General features: G+C 33.1%; 4 protein-coding genes across 4 annotated transcripts; 3 read left to right on the forward strand and 1 right to left on the reverse strand.

Moving 5' to 3' along the window:
- The first annotated feature begins 873 nt into the window (after window positions 1-873).
- LOC141696449 (uncharacterized) lies at window positions 874-2,694 on the forward strand. The gene is made up of 3 exons (XM_074500590.1): window positions 874-1,254; window positions 1,340-1,591; window positions 2,401-2,694. The coding sequence occupies exons 1-3, from the start codon at window positions 874-876 to the stop codon at window positions 2,692-2,694; spliced, it is 927 nt and encodes a 308-aa protein (XP_074356691.1).
- A 2,673-nt stretch (window positions 2,695-5,367) lies between these two features.
- Window positions 5,368-6,225, reverse strand: LOC141696450 (protein FAR1-RELATED SEQUENCE 5-like). The gene has a single exon (XM_074500591.1). It carries the CDS (start codon window positions 6,223-6,225, stop codon window positions 5,368-5,370), a length of 858 nt encoding a protein of 285 aa, XP_074356692.1.
- A 2,540-nt stretch (window positions 6,226-8,765) lies between these two features.
- LOC141697626 (uncharacterized) lies at window positions 8,766-14,447 on the forward strand. Its single transcript, XM_074502115.1, has 10 exons — window positions 8,766-9,329; window positions 10,854-10,951; window positions 11,043-11,088; window positions 11,631-11,713; window positions 11,839-11,903; window positions 12,461-12,522; window positions 13,227-13,286; window positions 13,456-13,488; window positions 13,953-14,018; window positions 14,109-14,447. Exons 1-10 carry the CDS (start codon window positions 8,913-8,915, stop codon window positions 14,151-14,153), a joined length of 975 nt encoding a protein of 324 aa, XP_074358216.1. The 5' UTR covers window positions 8,766-8,912; the 3' UTR covers window positions 14,154-14,447.
- A 700-nt stretch (window positions 14,448-15,147) lies between these two features.
- LOC141698309 (putative glucan 1,3-alpha-glucosidase) lies at window positions 15,148-20,877 on the forward strand. The gene is made up of 6 exons (XM_074502978.1): window positions 15,148-16,911; window positions 17,728-18,001; window positions 18,089-18,224; window positions 19,161-19,371; window positions 19,500-19,706; window positions 20,299-20,877. Exons 1-6 carry the CDS (start codon window positions 15,295-15,297, stop codon window positions 20,665-20,667), a joined length of 2,814 nt encoding a protein of 937 aa, XP_074359079.1. The 5' UTR covers window positions 15,148-15,294; the 3' UTR covers window positions 20,668-20,877.
- The last annotated feature ends 1,839 nt before the right edge of the window (window positions 20,878-22,716 follow it).

Below are 22,716 nucleotides of genomic sequence, written 5' to 3' on the forward strand. Positions count from 1 at the left end.
GCCAGGTACTCTTTGATAAACTTCTTAAATAATGCATTGATATGGTACTCTCTTCTTAAATAATGCATTGATATTATTAACATGTTATTGTAGGGTGAGACTGTTGATGTTCATACTACCCATCATGTCGGTAGTACATCACCTCCTCCCTCCCAGCAGACCCCTCATACATCGGCTCCCCATCCCACATCTGTTCCACCTCCTACATCCGCTACCCCTCCTACATCTATTCCACCTCCTACATCCACTACCCCTCCTACATCTGTTCCACCTCCTACATCCTCTCCCATTTCTACCTCTGTTCCAGTCGGTGTTGAGGTAGTGTATTAATTTGGTTCTTTAAAACTGCATTTGTGCATTATGTGCATTGTGTGTGATTATTATTTTTTATTATTTTAGGAGGTTGAGACTGGTACTCCTCCGACACAGCTGACCATTCCTGTCACTCATCCTCCCGGCGTTCAGGTTTTAATCAGTATATTTAATCACAACTACCACTTAGTTAGTATTTCTTATGTGGGACTAAATTGTTTTGCTGATTCATATTTATTGCAGATTGATAGTGCTACACCTGCTTCTGCTACACCATCTCTCCCGATTGCTTTTCATCCTGTTGATATGGAGGTATCATTTATTTCTTAGTGTTGAGTTAAAATTCATCATGTATAACTACTCTTGAATGGTTGCATGATGTTTGTTGATTTAATTGCAGCTTGCTAGTGCTACTCCTGTTACATGAGGATTTGTTGATTTTCGTGGTAATGTTACCAGTTTTCCTGCTAAGTTAGCCTCCATATTTGAGGTACAATTTAAAAGAATTAATGCATTTTGACATATTTAGTTACTCCTGTTACATGTGTTCATTGTTTTGACATGTATTTGCAAATCGACAAAAGTGAAGACTTTTATAAAGATAAGGAGAGGCGTGGTGGTCAGGACAGACGGGGTGATTTGACTAGGCCAATTAAGAACCGAAAGATCTACTGGATTTTTACACATTGGTGGGCTGGTGATCTGCCATATGTTTTTGAAAGGCACACAGATATTACCATGTTCCTTAGTAAGCAGCAAGTGCAGACCCTGGCACCCGGGAATGAATTGGAGGATGATGTTGTCAATGCTTATATGGAGTTGGTAAGGCTTCGAGAGAAGTATATGTGGCAAAATGGGGATCTACATTCACCGGCAAAGAGGTTTTTCATTGCTCCTAGTTTCCTCATGTACCAGACAAAGAATTTAAGCACAAATCTGAATGTACTAGCATCTAATACCTACCTCTCTTTAATTACAAATGTCTATTATTTCTTGAATTGTGTTATTACTGACGTCTATTTTACAGATGGATCCATACAAGAAGACAGGAGCGAAGCTTGCTGAACAGATTGACTTCTTTAAGACCTACCATAGGCAATTTCAAGGGCCAGATATCCAGTTACGTGATTATGCTTTATTTCCTACATGCACTGGAGGTCATTGGATCTTGTTTATTGTGGACCTGAACAAGATGAAAGTTCTATTAGTTAATCCACTTCGTGAGGATGGGCCCTTCAGTAATTTCAAGATGATTTACTCCGTCCAGTATTACTTCATGGTAACCTCTAATCTTTGCATATTTAGACTTATAAAAAGAGTTTATGCTTAATAAAGAGTTATGCAAATAATTCATGTCTTTTAGCCCTTATTTTGATTTATTATTTGCATATTTAGGATAAAATGCTTAATAAAGACTTATAAAAAAAATTCATGTCTTTTAGCCCTTAATTTGATTTATTATTTGCATATTTAAAATGCTTGATAAAGACTTATAAAAAAAATTCATGTCTTTTAGCCCTAAATTTGATTTATTATTTGCATATTTAGGATAAAATGCTTAATAAAGACTTATAAAAAAAATTCATGTCTTTTAGCCCTAAATTTGATTTATTATTTGCATATTTAGGATAAAATGTATAATAAAGACTTATAAAAAAGAATTCATGTGTTTTATCCCTTAATTTGATTTATTATTTGCATATTTAGGATAAAATACATAATAAAGACTTATAGAAAATAATTTGTGTCTTTTAGCCCTTAATTTGATTTATTATTTGCATATTTAGGATAAAATGCATAATAAAGACTTATAGAAAAGAATTCATGTCTTTTAGCCCTTAATTTGATTTATTATTTGCATATTTAGGATAAAATGCATAATAAAGACTTATAGAAAAGAATTCATGTCTTTTAACCCTTAATTTGATTTATTATTTGCATATTTAGGATAAAATGCTTAATAAAGACTTATAAAAAAAATTCATGTCTTTAAGCCCTAAATTTGATTTATTATTTGCATATTTAGGATAAATTGCATAATAAAGACTTAATTATTTCATATTTGTTACTAATTATTTGAAATTGTAGGAGAAAGTCCTCCCGTGCTGGCTAAATTACTTGGACCCCCAGAGATTTACAAAGAAATTCATGAAGATGGCTATAGTTACGGTTCGGCCGAAGCAAGATACTGGAGTTGACTGCGGCGTCTATGTATGCAAGTATGTGGATGCCATTCTTAATGTGATTAGATTGGAGCACGCTGTCTTGCATCCATATGATGATGTAGAGACATTTCGTTATCGCATTACTTGGGAATTGCGTAGGGGGCGTGCTCGTCATCTTTCAGCATGGGGATTGACCCAAAGAAATTTGGGTTTATGATTTATTTCTTGAATTTGTATTAGAAGGTTTATTGGACTTGTATTTGTATACTTATGTTGGTTCTTGTGGTAGTGTTTCGATTGTTCATGTTGGTATGAACTTATTTAGAATGGTTAAATTGTTCGTATGGATTTGTTTTGCATTTTTGATTTGGATTTGGTTTGGATTTTTGATTTGGTTAGCTTTTGAATGTTAGAATAAATGGTTAGAATGTTTATCATTTTCGATGAGGATTGGTGTTTGATTTGTTGGATTCGTTAATTTGGATTGGTGTTTGATTTGTTGGAAAGGTTATGTCTTTTTATTATTGAGTTTGTAGCGTAGAAACAGGGACATGAAAACTAGGAATTGCAGGAAACTACAGGCTGCAAAAACAGCAAAACCTGCAGTTTGCAGGTTTTAGTACCCTTCCGCAATGAATTATTGTGGAAGCAAGTCCCATCCGCAATGAATCATTGCGGAAGCTTGAAATTTCTGCAAAAATCACAATTTGGTCACCCTGTTTCATTTTTTTATAATTTGGTCACTACATATCAATAAATTCGAATTAAATAATAAAAACTCTTACAATTATTGCAAAAAATGCCTGGAACACTGAAAATTTTAAAAAAATAATTTCTGTATTTTTTTCACCATTTCTCATTTTTTCCATTTTATTTTGATTTTTTCCTTTAATAATATGTATTAATTCGAATTAAAAATAAAGAAAAAATAAAAAAATGGACTTTTCTTAAAAATTAATCAAAAATTAGAGGAGACACTGAAATTATCAAAAAACAGTGTCACTAATTTTTTTTCACCAATTTTGGCCTTTTTTTATTTTTTTCCTTTAATAATATGTATTAATTGGAATTAAAAATAAAGAAAAAATAAAAAAATGGACTTTTCTTAAAAATTAATCAAAAATTAGAGGAGACACTGAAATTATCGAAAAATAGTGTCACTAATTTTTTTTCACCATTTCTTACTTTTTTCCTTTTTTTTTGATTTTTTTCCTTTAATAATATGTATTAATTCGAATTAAAAATAAAGAAAAAATAAAAAATGGACATTTCTTAAAAATTATTTAAAAATTAGAGGAGAGACTGAAATTATGAAAAAATAGTGTCACTAATTATTTTTCACCATTTCCCATATTTTTCCATTTTATTTTGATTTTTTTCCTATAATAATATGTATTAATTCGAATTAAAAATAAAGAAAAAATAAAAATAATGGACATTTCTTAAAAATTAATTAAAAATTAGAGGAGATACTGAAATTATCAAAAAACAGTGTCACTAATTATTTTTCACCATTTCTGACTTTTTTCCTTTTTTTTTGATTTTTTCCTTTAATAATATGTATTAATTCGAATTAAAAATAAAGAAAAAAAATAAAAAAATGGACTTTTTTTAAAAATTAATCAAAAATTAGAGGAGACACTGAAATTATCAAAAAATAGTGTCACTATTTTTTTTCACCATTTCTGACTTTTTTCTTTTTTTGATTATTTCTCCTTTAATAATATGTATTAATTCGAATTAAAAATAAAGAAAAAATAAAAAAATGGACTTTTCTTAAAAATTAATCAAAAATTAGAGGAGCCACTGAAATCATCAAAAAATAGTTTCACTAATTTTTTTCACCATTTCTGACTTTTTTCTTCTTTTTTTTGATTTTTTTCCTTTAATAATATGTATTAATTCGAATTAAAAATAAAAAAAATAAAAAAATGGACTTTTCTTAAAAATTAATCAAAAATTAGAGGAGACACTGAAATTATCAAAAAATAGTGTCACTAATTTTTTTCACCATTTCTGACTTTTTTCCATTTAATATTGAATTTTTTAAAAATTTAAAATTGAGTTAATTTCTCAAAAATTCGAAGCTAAGCAAAAACAGAGGGAAACAGGGGAAACGGGGACCTTCCGCAATGAATCATTGCGGAAGCAAAACAGTTCCGCAATGAATCATTGCGGAAGTGGGCTCTGCTGTTCCCCTGTTTTTTTCAGCTTCGAATTTTTTAAAATTTGTACTTATAAAAAATGTAAATAATAGCTCAAATACATACCAAATAATATTTAAAAGTAAAATTCAAATATTACATTCCAAATTCAAATATTACATTCCAAATTTAAATTTCTACATTCAAATAAATTGTGAATTAAATCATTTAAAATTTCTATTTGGGTTTTATAGACAACGCCTCCTATCATGTCCGGCCACACCACAAAAGCCGCAATAACGGATTTTTACAGTTGACGTCTCAATACCACTTTTAGACCTTCCCGAATTCTTCTTTGTTGTTGACGTCTCATTGCCACTTTTATACCTTGCTGAATCCTTCTTTCCTCCCTTTGTTTGTGACATTGGAGGATTAAATATTGGATCATGTTCATCGTAAGCTTGGAACTCCTCTTCCATTCTTGAATTATTTTCTTCTTCACGAAATTTTTGAATCACGTAACATTTTCCTTTCTCAATCAAATCCATCACGTAATTGTATCGTGGTTTTGAACAACTTCCAAGAGCACCCAAACCTTGAAAAGATTTACACAAAGCACTATACCTTGCCGTTGTTGAATCACCAACAACAACAAGAACGGGAGGATTATAAGGCGAAAAACCATCAATTTTATTTGCGCTCGCCGTCCATCTTGATTTGATAAAAATTGTTGGTATCATAGTTTTTTATTTCTTGTCAAGATAGCGTAGGATATGTTTGCAAAGCATCCCGGAATGTTCAAATTTTTTACATTCACGATCAATATTTCCTTCCAAAGAAACCATTACCCGACACCTTCTTCTAAGATTCTCCGGCACATTATAATTCTCAACTAAATACAACTTCCACATGTAATTGTAACCATCTTTGCAACTATTTACCACATAAGATGTGCTTTTTCTAAGCTCATTTTGAAATTGTCTAAACATTTCTTTTGTGTAAATAGAAGAAGCATGATTTTCTAAGGCGGAATTAAATATCAATCTCCTTTCCTTATACTCGGTCTCGTAGTCGGCTTTAACCTCATTAAGAATTTGTGTTTCCAAAGCCTTTTGTGAATTCTCAATGAATTCTTTCAACCCGGTTGAAGCTTTCACATACTCGTCAAAAAATGAATTCATGGAATCGCTTCTTGAGGTGGTGGTCATACCGGCGGAGAAATGTTGTTTTGTGTAAGTACGAATCCATTTATCTTTTATGGCATACATATCGTTTAGCCAAATATAATTCTCGAGTCCATACTTATCAACCAAAACCTCCCACTTACCAACAAATTCCGTGGGTGACAACGACTTGTACAAACAATCATTAAAATCCCCTTTAAATTCCGGATATTGTGTGTACAAAGCCGACAATATTTCGGGAAATTTATTACTTATGTGCCACGAACATAATATGTGCTTGGTATCCGGCAAAATCTCGGCAATAGCATTTCCCAATGCTATATCTTGATCCGTAATAATAGTGAGGGGAGGTTTGTTTCCGACGGCTTCCAACCATGTCTTTAAAACCCATTTATATGAAATCTCCGTCTCATCCCGCATGAATGCAAACCCGAACAAGATATTTTAGTAATGGTGATTGACCCCGATTATTGGTATAAACGGCATACAATACCTATTGGTCCTATATGTGGAGTCAATGAAACAACATCTCCAAAATTCGTGTATGCGTTCAATGATCGATGATCAACCTAAACCAAACCTCTAACTCTATTTTCTTCATCCAAATCAACTCGATAGAAAAAGTTTTCAAAACTTTTTTCTTTCAATTGTCGTAGCAATGTCATCCCACTCCCCGCATCACCGGAATCGAACACCCGTCGTCGAATATCACAAATTACATTACGAACATCTTGATTAGAAAATCCAAGTTTTTCCACACCACCCCATATTTCACAAGAAATCTCATCGCTTTAGCGGTTTCAATGCTCGATTTATCAAATAACTCAAGCAATGCTCGGGTAACCGGATCTATATTTTTGGACCTTTGCATGAATTGTACTTTATCCGAGGTTACCATATCATGATCATGCTCTAATTTAACCAAAGTTACTTCCCATTTATCATTTTTAACTCTATGAGTGACACACATTCGAGCACTACAATTTGTTCTCGAAATTACATCTCTAATCCTTCTTTTTTCCTTTCTTTCATCATCAACATCCAATTTCGTACTAGAACCTAGTCTTCCACCCTTACGACAAATATACAAACGAGAGGAGATACCATTACCCCGTGAATGTCTATGAGTACTCCTAATAATAATCTCAAATCCAACACTTCTACCATAATCTCTATAAAAATTTTCGGCTTCATCCAAAGTGTTAAAAAACATACCAACGCAAGGCACAACATTATTCATATTTGATTTTGAAAAACCGTAACCTTTTTTGTCAAAACTCATATCATCATCATCAACATCAATATCACTTATATTCATTTTCTCTTCTCTACAAAAATCATCATCATTCATTTTTCCTTTACCCTTACAATCTCCCTCTTCTTTTTTATGATATTTCTCTTTTTCCATATACTCAATATCATCATAATCCATATTCTTTTTTTCCATATACTCAATATCATCATCATCCATATCCAATTTTTTCTTACATTTATAATTATCAACATCTATCCATTCATTAACATCATCTACAATAAGCTTACGATAAACCAGATTTTTCCCAACGGGTGTAAAATAATCAAAATCGTCATGCTCACTAGATGAACTTGAATAATTAAATAAATGAGATGCCATTAAAAATAGTAAATAAAAACTAACCTCTTTTTGGCTCCAAATTGAAAAATGATAGAGAAAAATGGTGAAATTGGGTTTACAAAGCAAAAAAATGAAGCTGGTAATCAAAAAATTAATTTTTTTTTGGAATTATTATTGTATATTTTGCCTTTTTTTGATGAAAAAAATACATAAAAATATTTAAAAAAAATGTCTAAACATATAATACTTAATTTTAATTTGTTTTTTTATAATATATAGGTATGTGAAAAAATAAATAAATATTATTTTGTTGAGAAAATATATTAAATACTTGATAAGTATAAATGGAGTACAATGTCAATAAGTAAGTTATATATTTTCATTTGAAATTTCTAATATTGAATGTTTAATGTTATCTTCAACACTTAAATCTTCATTATTAAATCTTGATAAATAAATTTGAATTTATAGTCTTATGTTTGATTTTTATTTTTTTAAAAAATAAAGTACTTAATAAAATTTAAGAAAGAGATTTATATTGAATTAAACATTGAATAAAATTTAAAATAAAAAAAGAACCACTTCCCTTACTTACCATCATATTAGTTCGAGGGACGTATACCCGGGTGGGTAAGTAAGGGAAGTGGTTTTTTTTTTTAAAAAAAATTATTTAATATTTAATTCAATATAAATTTCTTTCTTAAATTTTATTAAGTACTTTATTTTTAAAAAATAACTTATTTGTTTTAAATTATAAATATTGTATTTGTTTTAAATTATAAATATATTTAAATCAAAAACACATTTAAAGCACATATTATTTAAATAATTTTTTTTTAAAAAAAACAAAACGCTTCCGCATTGTATTAATGCGGTTTCCGCAATGTATCATAGCGGTTGTCTTCCGCATTGTTTCATTGCGGAAGCTTTCACAATGTATCATAACGGATGTCTTCCGCATTGTTTCATTGCGGAAGCCTTTTCTGTTGGCTCCCAGCCGCGTGAAGCCAACCGTGGCTGTGGAACTTTTGCCAAATTTCTTGTGTTCAACAATTTGAACTAAGTGGTGTGGGGGTTGGCAACGAGAACAGGAGATGGAGAAGAAAGATACTTTAAATAAGTTTAAATGGTCTAAAAAGTTATGAACATATACATTTACTTATATAATTATCATGAAGTCATATCATTTAAAGTTTTAAATGAACAAAATTAAGAATTGAATTCAAGAATTTTTTTTAAAAAATTATATAATATTTAAAAAAAATTGCAATCCGTACGTCGCACGGTTTTAAGCTAGTATTTACTAGAATAAAACTTTATTCTCCAATTGTATGATTACCTAAGAAAACCTCCCACACACCGTACTCTCCGAATTATGCCCAACTCAGATTGCCAGTGGAATAAATAGTCCAACTCGAAACTCGGCTCACTCGGCTCGCACTTCTCGAAGACAGTGTATACCTATATTAAGCAGAAAGAGTATCTATAACGGCTTGAAACAATCATAAACAAAATGGCAACATCTTTAAACATATCAATCTCACTAAACCCTAATTTCAAACCCACAACAATCCCAATTATCTCACCACACACACTCTCATTCAACTCAAACCCTAGAAAACCTACATCAAATTCACTTCAGTTCACCTGTCTCGCCGCCAAACAGAGCACTAATCCGGTCAATAAGAAGCGCAAAAAGAAGCCTAGCAGTGATTATAACAACAATAAGAGTAGTAGTAGTAGTAGTAGTAAGAAGAAGAATGATGTTTATAAAGGTTTTAGTGTAAGTGAATTTGTCGAAAATGATGAGGATGAGGAGGTGGATGAGGAGGTGGAGGCTTATCAGTCGATGCCGAAACCGCCAGCTGGATTTGTTGTGGATGAGCAAGGGAAAGTGGTTTTGGTTTCGAATAAGCGGATTGTCACCATTGTGAGTATTAATTATTCCTACAATTGGCCTATTTTATGCTTTCGACTTGTTAATGTATGAATGTAGTATAAGAGGTAATATGTTGGAAATTAAATAAGGAACACGAGGAAATTAGGAAATGTAATTAGTTGTTTGACGAATTGTAAGGGAAAGTGGTTTTGGTTTCGGAGTAAGCGGATTGTCACCATTGTAAGTATTAATTATTCGTACAATTCGCCTATTTTATGCTTTCGACTTGTTAATGTATAAATGTAGTATAAGAGGTAATATAGTGGAAACTAAATAAGGAACACGATGAAATTAGGAAATGTAGTTAGTTGCTTGACGAATTGTAAGAGTTTGGTTTTGTAGTTTATTGTAAGTAATATATATTCCAATTTTATACACACATTTATACACTGACTTGCATGTTTTGTACTTTTGACTTGAATGTATTTGGGGGTATGTAGTGGACTTGATGTATAATTGTAGTTTAAGCTGAAATATGGCGGATATTATGTGAGGAACGCGTTGAGACTACTGAATATAATTTAGTTGGTTGAGGAATTGTGAGAGTTTGGTTTTGTAGTTATGGTGTGTACTTTGTTTTAGCAGTAGGTGAAGAAAAGTTAGGATGTTATTAATGTTTGATTTATTTTAAATTACTTGGTTGTATCTGATTAATGAAAGAAATTTGGTTAAGACGTTTGAAGTTATTAATGGCATTATAGTGTGCAGCAAATCAGTTGATTAGTCAATTATAAAACCCGTGACTGGTAGAGTGGCAGTACTTGTAATTATAATTAGAATACAGAAAAAAGTAGGTAAATGTACTTCATTGAAAAAGAGAAAGATAATTAGTTCTGGACGAAAACATATCACTTTGTTGAGAAGAAGAAACCCCTTAAAAGGAAAAAAGTTGCAAAATATTATAGTCAAATTAGAGGTACTTAATGGTCTATCTTACATGGTAATGCCTATTTTTTGCATTGTAAACTGTGATGTATGTTTCAGTGTCATCAAGTCGTGAGGAATGATGAAATAATGAACTATAATACATACTTTGTCAACATTTCTGCTGTTAGTTTTACAGAAGGTCACCTGGATAGAAGTCATTGCACATGTTTCTAAGCCTCCATAATCACTCTTGAGCTGATATTTCATGTGGATATTGCCATTAAGTGGTCACTACACATCAATGAAGCTTACATTACAAACACTTCCAACTTGGGCATCATGCTTTTGGGATGGTCAAATAGCAAAATTCCACAAAAATATATTAAGCCGTATGCAAAATATATTGATAAACATTATATGGTAATTTATATCTATTTTTAAAGTCTTGAAAACATTCTGAACTCCTGAAACATGAAAAATGATTAGTCTCTCTAGTAAACACGTAGGCTACACACATACAAAGATTTATTTATGAAATATTTCTGGTATATTAATTAACGCTACTCACTTCGTACCTTCTTTTTCTGTACCATTATATGTGTCTTCTTCATTTTGTTGAGCATTCCAATTTGAAATAAACATGTACAGGTTGATTCCACCAATAATTACCCATTAGACTGTGTCGTCAGAAGAGTTTTCAAAAGTTCCAGAGGAGACGACTGTTTGCTTCTTTGCCCAGTTGATATGTAAGTATTGGAGCTGCTTTCCTTGCAAGCCTTCAGACAAATGATAATTATTCTGTCTTCTGGTTATATTTTGACAATTTTTTTGCTGCAGGCCTGTTCAGATAATGAAGAGTACAAATTTTGAGGGATGGTCAGCTGTATGTTGTCGATCCATTTTAAGTTTATCTTCAAAATTGTTCGATAATCAGTTTTTTCAAGATTTAGTTAGAGAAAGGCTTTTGCATGCATTTTTTAGATGATTCATAAATCTCTATATCCTTCGTGAATGGCTTGATGACTTGCAGAATCATTATCATTCTTTTGATCCGTTCTTCAGAAATAAATTATTCCTGTGATGTTGGTGAATAGTAGGTTGCTGCTTCTGCTCTCGTATTCAGTGCTAGATCACGCTTGTCTTTACCAAATATTATCCTAAATTTTTTACTAATTCTGCAAACACACCTCTGAAATTTTAGAAGTTAAGTTTGAACTTATACGTTTATGTTCACTAAGGAGTCAGCATGCAGCATGTTACATGTGTAATCCACGGAGTAAATTCTGTAATTTTGATTTATCGCGGCTTGTCTGTCTATCTTATATTTATCACTAGACATTAAATCCTCATTGTGTTTTCTTCAGTTATTTTGGAAACCAAGTTCAAACTTTTCACTCTGTTAATTTGTATGCATTTGCATTTTAGGTCAGTGATGAAGAAGTCGAAGCCCTTCTTCCCACGGCAGCTTATGCACTTGCTAAGATACACATGCACCTGATACACAGCGGGTACGCTTTCTACACTCTTGTACTTGGATAATTGCAGTCTACCTTTAGTTGGCCAAGTGTGGAATTGCCCTTTTTTATGTCTGTAACATTTTTTCTAAAAGTATCATTTCTCTTCTCTGCATCAGGTTTTGCTATACGGCTAGAGGAGGATTCTGCTATACAGAGGATAACATATTTGAATTTGGTACAGGTATCCGTCCTTAACTTTGACCATGTTGAACGTTTTAGAAATATTGTATTTTCAAATAGTCAAATCATAAAATTTGTTCACACGGTAGCAAGATTGTGGGTGTTTAAGTCTGTGAGCTGCTAAATGTATCAATATTCGGTTTTATTTGCAATATCCAATTACTCAAAACCATTACTGAAGTTATACTTTGTAAGCTGATTGTCAATAGACATTATTACTTATTACTTATTAGCCACTATGCATCAGTTTAAGTTTATTGTTAGTCTTTGAGTCCCTTTATTGTTTAAATTCCTTAATACGATTTAGTCTATTGTCATGTCTTCAAACCTTTTTTTATGTAATATCATGTAGTATGATTTATAGTAAGGTGAAGTTGATAGTTACAGATAACATTATTAGCAACAATTTATATTATTAAAACTAGCTACTGTAAGAATAAGGGAGTTACTACCCTCCAGTTTACTCCAAAACCCCACTTCTCTTTTTAAGAGTAATATATGGTAAAAATTATACGAATGGATTTCAAGTGTTCATCAAGATGTTCTGGCATTCTGCAGATGACGGTGAAGATGTAGATGGTTTGCCAAATGAAGGCGTTGAAATTACGTTCTTTCATCTGGTAAGGTTTTAGATGAATACTTATGAATAGTCGAGTTGATATCACTATAAACGTATAATTTGGCCGAAAAAGACAAGAAACACAAACATATTCAAATCATAGTTGTTGGTACACCTCTACATCTATTATCAAATATATTGATGATTGAAATGTTCTAAAAATTGATTGCTTTGTATTGTCAATGACGGGTAAACTCCTGTCAGCAGTTATGCATTGTACATATTGCATGTCATGTTAGGCCCGTATTATTTATGGGTATAGTTCCTACTTCCTACATAAAATTTACAGCAATCAACCGTCGAAGGCCACTTCTGCACCTTTCATCTAATAATAATATTCTTAACATACTTATCATCTTTATCAATGAACTTGGTTTGATTTTACTTTTACCTTTTAAAGTTTGTTGTTTTGATCTGGGCATCTGGTTAAATCTCTACTTTTCCCTGTCCTATAAATCATGAAAGTTTTGCTATATATGCAGCCTTGTAGTGACTTGCGATTATGTCTCATCCACTAAATCTTTTAGCAGCTCGTTTTATATTTCTTGAGGTATTGGTCAAACATTAATACTTCCGAGAGGGTTCCGTATAAAATACTTCCAAGTAAATTTATGACATGCCGTAAGTATTATTTAATCTCTGTGCTGACCAACCTTGAAGTTACTCTTTCGCTCCACGTTTGATCTAAGAAACTTCATTATGCAGGATGGTTCTCATTACATGATCTACACACCTTCAGATCCACTACTGTTTGTTGCCACAAAGGTAAACCTTGCAGCATCTCTTGCAACCCAGATGTACTCATCCATTAATAGCATTATAATTTTTTATTTTTATGCATATGAACTTACCGTGATTTCAAAAGTCATATTAGTGGGAATGAAACGAAACCTATATATAGTTACTCAATCTAGCTTCTTTTATCGGTATGCAGGATCAGGATGGGTGCTTGCAAATTGCTGATGATGTAAGGAATCCCTTTCCTTTTTTGGTCATTTATTATTTAGTTCTTTGACTGCAGTTAGTTTTGAAAATTTATTGCTTAATCGTGCCACCCTTCTGTTATAAAATGTGTTGTCATGCACTTGCTTGTATATGATTCTTATCTTTCCTGCTAATAATTAAAAAAGGTTTATGTGTTTATTTCTTCTCGAGGATGTTGCTAGGCCTTTGTTACTCATCGGTAAGTGATAAATGTCATAAGCCTTTTATCCGAGCAGATTACCCTTGCTTTACTGAGCAGATTTACTCGGTATGTATGCATATACGATGCCTTTTCCCCAATATGTTATGCAACATAGTTCCTAATCCTCCCCTAAACTGTTAAGTCTATTATTGCTGCAACATTCTACTACAAACGATCAAGGTGCTTCCGTGTAAAAACTAATGTAAGCTTTATGTTATGCTCATTGTGTTTGAAAATGTAAGCAGGAGCTTTTGGAGGACCCTGCTACGATAAGTGCCATAGACGAGGAAACCGAATTTAATGCATTAGTTGTAAGTACTTTTCCACTCAACCCAGGACTAAGCTCTATGAAGAACCAAGCAATACTGAATCAACAATTTCCTTGTGTTGGTTTTTTGCAGGAAGAAGAGGCTGCCCTGCTAGAGTCATTGTTTGGCGAAAGATAACTTTTGCTTAAAAACGTCAAAATGGCGGAATTATTATCAAGCCTGCGACAAGTTTATCACCGTTCAGCATTACTAGTAATAGGTTTAGGCATTCAAGCGTGTGTTGTACATAAATTACATTTGTAATGTTTTATAGTCAACAAGACAACTGAGCAAGTAGATAACTGTAGCACTCTGTAATTGGTTTGTCAGTTGTCACCCCAAATTTTGGGGCATATGAATGCAAATTGTAAATGAATCTTATATAAATTATAGCGTGACATAATAACAGAGACATGGGACACTACAACAATTTAGCATTTTTGTATATATTTCTTATTCAAGCGCGTATTTTTTTTAAAAAAAATTAAATATATGGACCATGCCCCCTCGAAATTTCTTGAAATTTATACCATGGAGTAGGCATGGCACTCACCAAACCATCAAATAAACATAAAACGACTTGTTGTATGATAAGTAAAATAAAATCTTCTTCCGTTAAATTGTTTTAAATTCTTTAAGCAGAGGGTTACAAGTTTATATTTAGTAGTTCGAAAAAAAATGTATCAAGAGTCCTTAAAAACTTTCAAAAAGTCCCCAAAAAATAAGTTAATGAGTTGCAATAGTATTATTAGTATTATTGATGATTATCTCTTAAATGAAATGAATCTTCTACTTGTATAAGTCTTACATATAAGAAAATTTCCGTAATGTGATAACATTTTATCGCATTTCAGATATGATGAAGTCTTCTCTATTTTTAGGAGTCTCACACATAAAAATACATTATATCATAAATATTTTGTCATCGTCTGAGAACATTTTTGTCGCATTTCAAATGTGTTCGTCATCTGAAAACATTTTTGTCGCATTTCAAGTACGCAAAGTTAATTCTATATAAAAAAACTGAAAGCAATTATGAACATAAGATTATGCAAAATATGCTAAAACTTGTCAAAACCCAAATCTATTGACTATTGGCTAGTGAAAAAAAACAAAAGAAAAAATAACAAGAAAGACTATTGGCTACTTCACACACTACAAACCTAACACTACAACTTCATAGATTTCTCTCCCATATTTCTAGGGTTTTACTTCTTCATCACTAAAATTTCAACTAATCAACTATATTGATTATGATTACAACTTCCCAAACCACACCATGATGAAATACACACACAATTTGTATCTATATCTTATTCTTCTTTTACTTATAGTTCCTCATTTCACCACTGTGTTTTCTTGGAAAAAAGAGGAATTTAGGAATTGTAATCAGACCCCATTTTGTAAAAGAGCTCGATCTCGAAAACCCAGTTCTTGTAATTTGATTGCAACCCATGTTTCGATCAGTGATGGAGATCTAAAGGCCCTGTTGGTGCCCAAAAATCAAGAAAATCAAGAGGAAATTCAAGAAAATCAAGAAAATCAAGAAAATCAAGAAAATGAAAAAAGGTTGGAACTTTCTAATAAGCCTTTGGTTTTGAGCTTATCTGTTTATTCTGATGGTATATTGAGGTTAAAGATTGATGAAGATCCTAGTTTGGATCCTGTTAAGAAGAGATTTGAGGTGCCTGATGTGATCGAACCGGAGTTTTTCGATAAGAAGCTTTGGTTAGAGAGTGCGGATGAAAAGGGTGGGGAGAATGTTGTTTATTTGGATGGTGAAAATGTGGTTGTTTTACGAAATGACCCTTTTGAGATTTTGGTGAGGGGGAAAGATGGGAGGAATGTATTGAGTTTGAATTCACATGGGTTGTTTGATTTCGAGCAATTGAGGGAGAAGAAAGAAGGGGAGGATTGGGAGGAAAGGTGGAAAGGGCATACGGATAGGAGGCCGTTTGGACCTCAATCGATAAGTTTTGATGTGTCGTTTTATGATGTTAGTTTTGTTTATGGGATTCCGGAACATGCTACTAGTCTTGCATTGAAGCCTACTAGGGGTCCTGGTGTTGAGGATTCGGAGCCGTATAGGTTGTTTAATTTGGATGTGTTTGAGTATTTACATGAGTCGCCGTTTGGGCTTTATGGGTCGATTCCGTTTATGCTTGGGCATGGGAATAGGGGGACTTCTGGGTTTTTTTGGTTGAATGCTGCGGAAATGCAGATTGATGTTCTTAAAGAAGGGTGGGATGCAGAGTCGTCGATTGCGCTTCCTTCGGGTCAGAGTAGGATTGATACGTTTTGGATGAGTGAGGCGGGGATTGTTGATGCGTTCTTTTTTGTCGGTCCTGGACCTAAAGATGTTGTTAGGCAGTATACGAGTGTGACTGGAACACCGGCATTGCCACAGCTTTTTGCTACGGGTTATCATCAGTGTAGGTGGAATTATAGGGACGAGGAAGATGTTCAAAATGTAGATTCCAAGTTTGATGAACATGATATTCCCTATGATGTCTTATGGCTTGATATCGAGCACACGGATGGAAAGAAGTACTTTACGTGGGATAGGGTGCTTTTCCCTAATCCAGAAAATATGCAGAAAAGTTTGGCTGCAAAGGGTAGGAAAATGGTTACCATCGTAGATCCTCACATAAAGAGGGACAATTCATATCACATTCATAAGGAAGCTACCGAGAAAGGGTATTATGTTAAGGATTCAAATGGTAATGATTATGATGGTTGGTGCTGGCCTGGCTCCTCATCTTACATTGATATGGTGAATCCTGAGATCAGGTCATGGTGGGGTGAGAAGTTCTCATACCAGGAATACGTCGGTTCAACTCCTTCCTTGTACATCTGGAACGATATGAATGAACCTTCTGTGTTTAATGGTCCTGAGGTATGCTGTTTTGTTTAATATAATGGGTGTGTGTCCTCTGCATAAGTATGAAATTGCCACTATTCTCCGTGCATATTGTAGCTTGCGAAGGGAAATAGATACCGTTTTTTAGTAATTTATCACCTGTTTTGCATGTTCTTTGGTACAATCCCATCCCCCGTGTCCTCGATCTAATCAACCCGTCCTCTGTGATCTACCTACTTATCTGTAAGTCTGTAAACCCACCAAAATAGAATATACAGTACATATATGCTGTGGAAGTTGTCAAGTTGATGCAGTCTGTAGGAGTATTATATATGCATGAGGTATTGTTTACTAGTTTTGAGCATCATATCAAAGGCAGTTACAGTATTATATAAGAGCAGTAAAAGGAGAAACAGCAGATTGACATGAGAACAATTCCATGTCTCAAAAGTTGAGGTTGTGTCAATTCTAACATTAAAATGATAAGTGGATAACAAAGTGTATTTCTTTTTGTGAAGTAATTACTGAGGTTTTTTTAGTAATTGTATTTAGCCCCCCCCCCTACAATCTTATGCTTGTTTCAGTGGGCGGCTTTGCGGTCTTTTAAAGCCACGTGCATTGGTTATTATATCAATGCAGCATATTAATGATTTTTTCTGTAGTATCTTTTTTTTTAATACTTAGAACAGCTTTAAACAGATGACAGAATATGACCATGATTTAATAATGGTTCAGCATGAGTGTCTCATCTGAAATACAAGATTGTGTTTCACCACCAGAAGAATTTAGATTATATTATACGCATTGATTCTCTACATAAGTTTTACATTTTTAATTTTTCAATGTAATCAGATCTCAATGCCTCGAGATGCTTTGCACTATGGAAATGTTGAACACCGAGAATTGCATAATGCCTATGGTTACTACTTTCACATGGCTACATCTGGGGGACTTGTAAAACGAGAAAATGGCAATGACAGGCCGTTTGTTTTGTCAAGGGCATTTTTCCCTGGAAGCCAGAGGTATGGTGCAGTTTGGACAGGAGATAACACAGCAGAATGGGAGCAGCTAAGAGTCTCGGTTCCAATGATTTTAACACTTGGTCTTACTGGACTTTCATTCTCAGGTTAGTAGTCTGTTCTGTCAGGGTTTATGACTTAAAGCTATTCATCCAAACTCATTATATCTCTCTTCCTATAAATGCATATCACAGGCGCTGATGTTGGTGGCTTCTTTGGAAATCCTGAGCCTGAGTTATTACTTCGTTGGTATCAAGTAGGTGCCTACTATCCCTTTTTTAGGGCCCATGCACATCATGACACCAAGAGACGAGAACCCTGGTTATTTGGGTATGATCTTCTTTACATTTTAAATATTATTTATATTGATAGCCAAAGTATGTTGCTGGAAACTGTTACCGTGTATCTGACATAAACAATCTTTAGAACTAAGAAGTTTATCTAGTGCTCCAATACCTAAAAATTACAAAAGAAAAATATTTGAATTATTTAGTAAATATAAAGCTAGTACACTGCAGCTTCTACAGAGAGGCTGTTGTCAAAGCTATGCCATTTTAAACATGTAATATTCATGTTTGAGATGTTGTAGAGTATATGCAGCAATTTATTTTTGTAATGTTTTAATCTGTCAAGTTACCAAATTATGGTTTTAGTCTCAAAATATTAAATTAATAGTACTTTGAAAACCAAATGATCTCCTTCATTAAGGAGCTTTAATATACTGTATTTGAAGACGCCTGGTAACAAATTTATGTTAGTGCAAAAATATTTTAATATTTAGCTCTAATATAGGTGGATTGTCGACTCTCGAAAGCTTTTTTTTTTGTCAGGCCGACTGTCGAAAGTTTATGTGAACTAATTGAGTCTTATTCAGGTATTCCAGAATAATAATGAGTTAGTTATCTGTTTTGTGTTTCATACAATGTGGACTGTTATAGAAACTCGAGTGAGGAGTCAATACATGATTTATATTATATACTTTTAAATTATTATATGGAAATGGCTAATTAAGTGTATATAGTCATCTTTGGTAAAAATGTTATAAATATCAGAAATTTCTCTCTCGTGATACCAGAGTCATCCTTTTGTCCAAAAAGAATAAATATAATTTCTAAATGTATATCTTGTTTCGTTTGGTAGGGTGACAAAAGGATCGCCGTACTTGACTGATTAAGCATGTGCATGTGTCTAAAAATTTTATGTTTAGAATATCCATTGCATATATCTGTAAAAGATTGTTGATACTTTAGTTCACACTGACCACAGAGAGCGCAAGACTGAGCTAATCAGAGAAGCCATACATATTCGGTACATGTTACTTCCTTATTTCTACACATTGTTCCGAGAGGCAAATGTGAGTGGAACCCCTGTAGTTCGGCCTCTTTGGATGGAATTTCCTTCCGATGAAGGTACCTTTGGCACTGATGAAGCTTTCATGGTTGGCAATAGTATTTTAGTCCAAGGAATCTATACTGAGGTAATTTCTTAGTATCTCAACCTGCATCCCAGGACTCTTTGGGTCCCTTTCTTCTTTTATAATTTTACGGGTTATGTTTTCTGAAAACCTAGTTTGCAGCAAACTGAATGCATCATATTGTTAAGCAGGGTGCTAAACATGTATCAGTATATTTACCGGGAGGACAATCATGGTATGATCTGAGAACTGGAACAGCATACACGGGAGGAGTTACTCACAAGCTAGAGGTATCAGAAGAGGCCATCCCTGCTTTCCAGCGGGCTGGAACTATCATTCCGAGGAAAGATCGTTTCCGTAGAAGCTCCAAACAAATGGAAAATGACCCATATACTTTAGTACGTCTTTGATTCTCAAGTGTGTGTTTTCGCTTTATTTAATATGTATAAATAATTTGAATCAACTTATGATGGTGAGGGTGACGTGATACTTTAAAAAAAATTGCATCTGCTCAACTTCTTCGAAGACAAGGTAGTTGTACTAGGTAAAAGTGTTTGTCGCGTATACTATAAACAGGCCATGCTAAAAACAATGACTTGGGGGTGGGGGCATAAGGATGAAGTGCATGCACTAATCTCACAGTTCGTACTATAGATGGAAAAAATGATGTAAGTAATTAAGCAGGTTTTCCACTATTGTTCGCAGCAGAATGGCTAATTTTATCTTTCTTTTTTTTCGTGAAACTTTCAGTCACGTGTCTTCACGGTTAATAATGACTTGAAATCTGTATATGCATAATTAAATTATATCTATAAATGACTGCACCTGGCTAATAAGTATTTAAATTGTTTATTTGGATTATGGAGTGACATTTTGAGTTTGGATGGAGATTTACTTTTGCTTGAGATTGTTCAGATTATAGGGAGCTACATTGCTGAGAATCAAATACTGTCTTTGTTATTTTACTAAATCTATGTATCTGATCCTTAGGTGATAGCTCTTAATAGCTCTCGTGAAGCTGAAGGCGAGCTTTATGTTGATGATGGCAAGAGCTTTGCATTTGAGCAAGGAGCTTACATCCATCGCCGGTTTGTATTCTCAAATGGAAAGCTCACATCTTTGAACATTGCACCTTCTACTCTCGGAAAAAGTCAATCTGTCACAGATTGTACTGTTGAGAGGATTATACTTCTTGGACACTCAACTGGACATAAAGGTGCCCTCGTTGAACCTTCGAATCAGAAGGCTGAAGTAGAAGATGGGCCCCTAATGCTTCGACCAGGACGGAGCTCATCTGTACCAACAATCCGCAAGCCTGGTGTACGGATCACAGATGATTGGACTATAAAGATTTTGTAATTCTTGAGGAATACCTAGTGCAGAGAGGGGTTATTTATAATCTACGAAGCCATCCGAATGATTCATTTCTTTGGCAGACGATCGACCTGTTCTCAAACTTGTCCGCTATTTTAAAAATGTACCTGTTAACTTTAGAAGATTTTAAAGTTACGAACCCTAAGATTTCCATATTACAAACATTTCTAAGCAAACCCTTGTTTATTTTTGCTCTATGTTGTGTTTAACTGTTTAGAATTTTAGAAATAGACAAGAGCATCTTCAACGGATGCACCTGTCAGCAAAAAAACCTAATTCGCACCTTGTTAGAATAGTTAACAAGCCTTCTGAGAGGATACATGTAAATTTTTGCAATTCATCTTTCCTGGTTGCTATATTTGGAACACCGCAAAGTACTGCTCCCTCCCTCCGTTTTGATTTCTTATCAAAAGGATTAGACACGGAATTTAATAAATATGTATAAAGTAGTGAAAAAGAGAAAGAAAAGTGTGTGAAGTGGTGGGACTCATTGATTTTTAATGTATAAAAGAAAGATAATGGGGTAAAAGTAGTGTGAGAAGGGAGGAAAAGTGGGAAAATGGTGAGACCCATTGACTATTTTTGGTAAGTTTTGAAATGTAAAAAAATAGATGGGATATATATCAAAAAGAAAAATGTAAAGAAATGAAAATGACGGAGGGAGTACATTTTAGCATAAAAAATTGGCTTCGAAATCATCTCCAACCCATCTATTACGCAATCAATACTGTTTCTGAAGTTTACTTGATCATTCTAACAGACCAACACCATGAGTGTACAACAGCTTATAAATTCGACTAATTTTAACTAACAAATGCTTTGTAATATTTTAGCTAAGAAAAATACAAGGGTCCTAAAACAGTTGTTGAAACTGTTCCCAAATGCTGATATGTGATGTGACATGCCTATTTGATAAAATTTCTGATAAATGAGATGTGATACCGTGCATATATGCCCACAAATTAAAACGTGACGAATATCACAACACGTCATTCATAAAAGATTTTGTGATGGATTCGGGATAATTAGCACTAATCTTTATTGTTTATTATTGAGTTATTTGCAAAATGTATTCCTCTGATTTGGTCGAAATGCGTTTTTTACCTATAATTTAAATAACTGTACTTTGCATCCCCTAACTATTTTTGGCGCGATAAATTGCACTCTTTTCGTTAATTTTGTTAAATTTTTCAGGGGTATTTTAGAAAATTAAAATATTTATTATTTTTAGATCTTTATTTAAGGTTTTTGACCCTCTAAACGGTACATTCCGAAAAAAATTGAAGAACAAAAGTAACAGGGAATGAAAAGATCTTCCTGAAATAAAAAGTTTCAAAACTGAAATATATTTTTTTATAATTCTTTTTAATAAATTCATTAAGTATAGATCTAATTTAATTTCGGCTTCGTAAAATTTTTGATAATTTTTTAATGTTATTGTTTTGAAAAGATTTTTTCGTTCTCTGCAACTTCCGTTCTTTAATTTTTTTTGAAAAGTATCATTTAAAGGGTCAAAAAAATTAAATAATAATATAATTATAATTAAATATTTTAATTTCCAAAAATACCCCTGAGAATTTTAACAAAATTAGCGAAAATGGTGCAATTTGTCGCGCCAAAAATAGTTAGGGAATGCAAAGCGCAGTTATTTAAAATATAGGTAAAAAACGCATTTCGGCCAAATCAGGGGATGAATTTTGCAAATAACTCTTTATTATTTAAACCCCGACTTTTATTTTTGACATATTTTAATTACACATATACCCGTATTTAATCAATATTTAAATTAATTTACTTTATGTTTGTCATGAATAATTTTATAATTTACATGTCATTAATCTTCTTTATCAATTCCCTTTATTTTTATTTAAATTCAAAATCACAAAAAACAAAAAATATTATACTGAGGGAGTTCAGGACACAATTGGGCCCTGAAGCAAAACATCAGGCAGCCCCCACAAATTTTGGACATTATTGTTGGACTAAGGTCAGGCCCGTTTGACATTTTACCTGAAGAGTTAAGTAGGCCTAGCC

Source organism: Apium graveolens, chromosome 11 (genome assembly GCF_009905375.1).
Source record: "Apium graveolens cultivar Ventura chromosome 11, ASM990537v1, whole genome shotgun sequence".
Lineage (NCBI taxonomy): Eukaryota > Viridiplantae > Streptophyta > Magnoliopsida > Apiales > Apiaceae > Apium > Apium graveolens.